Source organism: Penaeus monodon, chromosome 27 (genome assembly GCF_015228065.2).
Source record: "Penaeus monodon isolate SGIC_2016 chromosome 27, NSTDA_Pmon_1, whole genome shotgun sequence".
NCBI lineage: Eukaryota > Metazoa > Arthropoda > Malacostraca > Decapoda > Penaeidae > Penaeus > Penaeus monodon.
The window spans coordinates 2,678,896-2,679,889 of NC_051412.1; the positions used below are offsets into that span (position 1 = coordinate 2,678,896).

The 994-nt window shown below is 35.7% G+C and overlaps 1 protein-coding gene across 2 annotated transcripts in view; it reads left to right on the forward strand.

Annotated features, from left to right (window-relative positions):
• LOC119590538 (probable tyrosyl-DNA phosphodiesterase) overlaps positions 1 to 994 on the forward strand; it is an 11,004-nt gene that overhangs the window by 7,185 nt on the left and 2,825 nt on the right. For both annotated transcript variants that reach the window (XM_037939187.1, XM_037939186.1), the window contains exons 11-12: positions 232 to 373; positions 737 to 882. In XM_037939187.1, coding sequence (XP_037795115.1) covers positions 232 to 373; positions 737 to 882 — 288 coding nt within the window. The remainder of the gene's footprint in view (positions 1 to 231; positions 374 to 736; positions 883 to 994) is intronic.

Sequence of the window (994 nt, forward strand, 5' to 3'; positions counted from 1 at the left end):
TTACTTTCACTTTTAATGTACGGGTTGAAATACGGAAGTGACAGTGTATTTTTGGTATATGGGAAATATATGATTTTGTAATGTTTAGTGTTGGGTGTAGTTTGATCTGTATTATTGATTGCAACTTCATTTTATCACTACTTAACTGTTTTTGTCTTTCTTTTTCTTTACATACAGTTTTACTTGGCATTGTTCCTCTTTTATTGTTAGATAACTGGATCTACATTTCAGAGGAAGGAAAGGCAGGGCTGTTGGATGGAGAATCACCAACACGTTTCAAACGCGATTTGGTGGACTACCTCACATCATACAAAGCCCCAGATCTTACAAGGTGGTCACACATCATTAAGAAATATGACTTTACCAACTGCAAGTAAGTCATGTTAATGTTTTCAAGTTTAGAAGATTCAGATGGATTCCAAACCAACTTGTTAGTTTATATTTATGGGGATTTGAAGAAAGTATTTAGTTATGGATATCCTGTATATTTCTTTAAAATATATATTATGTACAGTACATATGAAGTAACACAGACATTAATTCTGATTAAGTTCATTACTGTATAGTACAGATGAGATAACTGTATGCAATCAGTCACTGATACTGAATATTAATGAAATAAGTGTAACATACTGTATACCATGTTTCCATCATACGCATGCCTTACCACACAACACAAAAAGCTTATACAATCATTGTTCCAAAATCATTCCAAAAAAACAAATATAATCACCAGTGCGGTGTTCGTGGGCAGCAGCCCAGGGTACCACGCGGGAGAGCACAAGGACAAGTGGGGTCACATGAAAGCGCGCAGGGCCATTCGGCAGCATGGTGGTTCTTGGACCTCTTCTGTGCCCGTTATTGCTCAGTGTTCGTCTATAGGTAAGATTGGTGTATGTTCTATGATCAACAGTGATATTGATATTTTAACTGGCTAATCGTATGTATTGTTTTTTGTATGGGTTTGTGTCCAAAAAAAAGTTTTTTTTTTGGT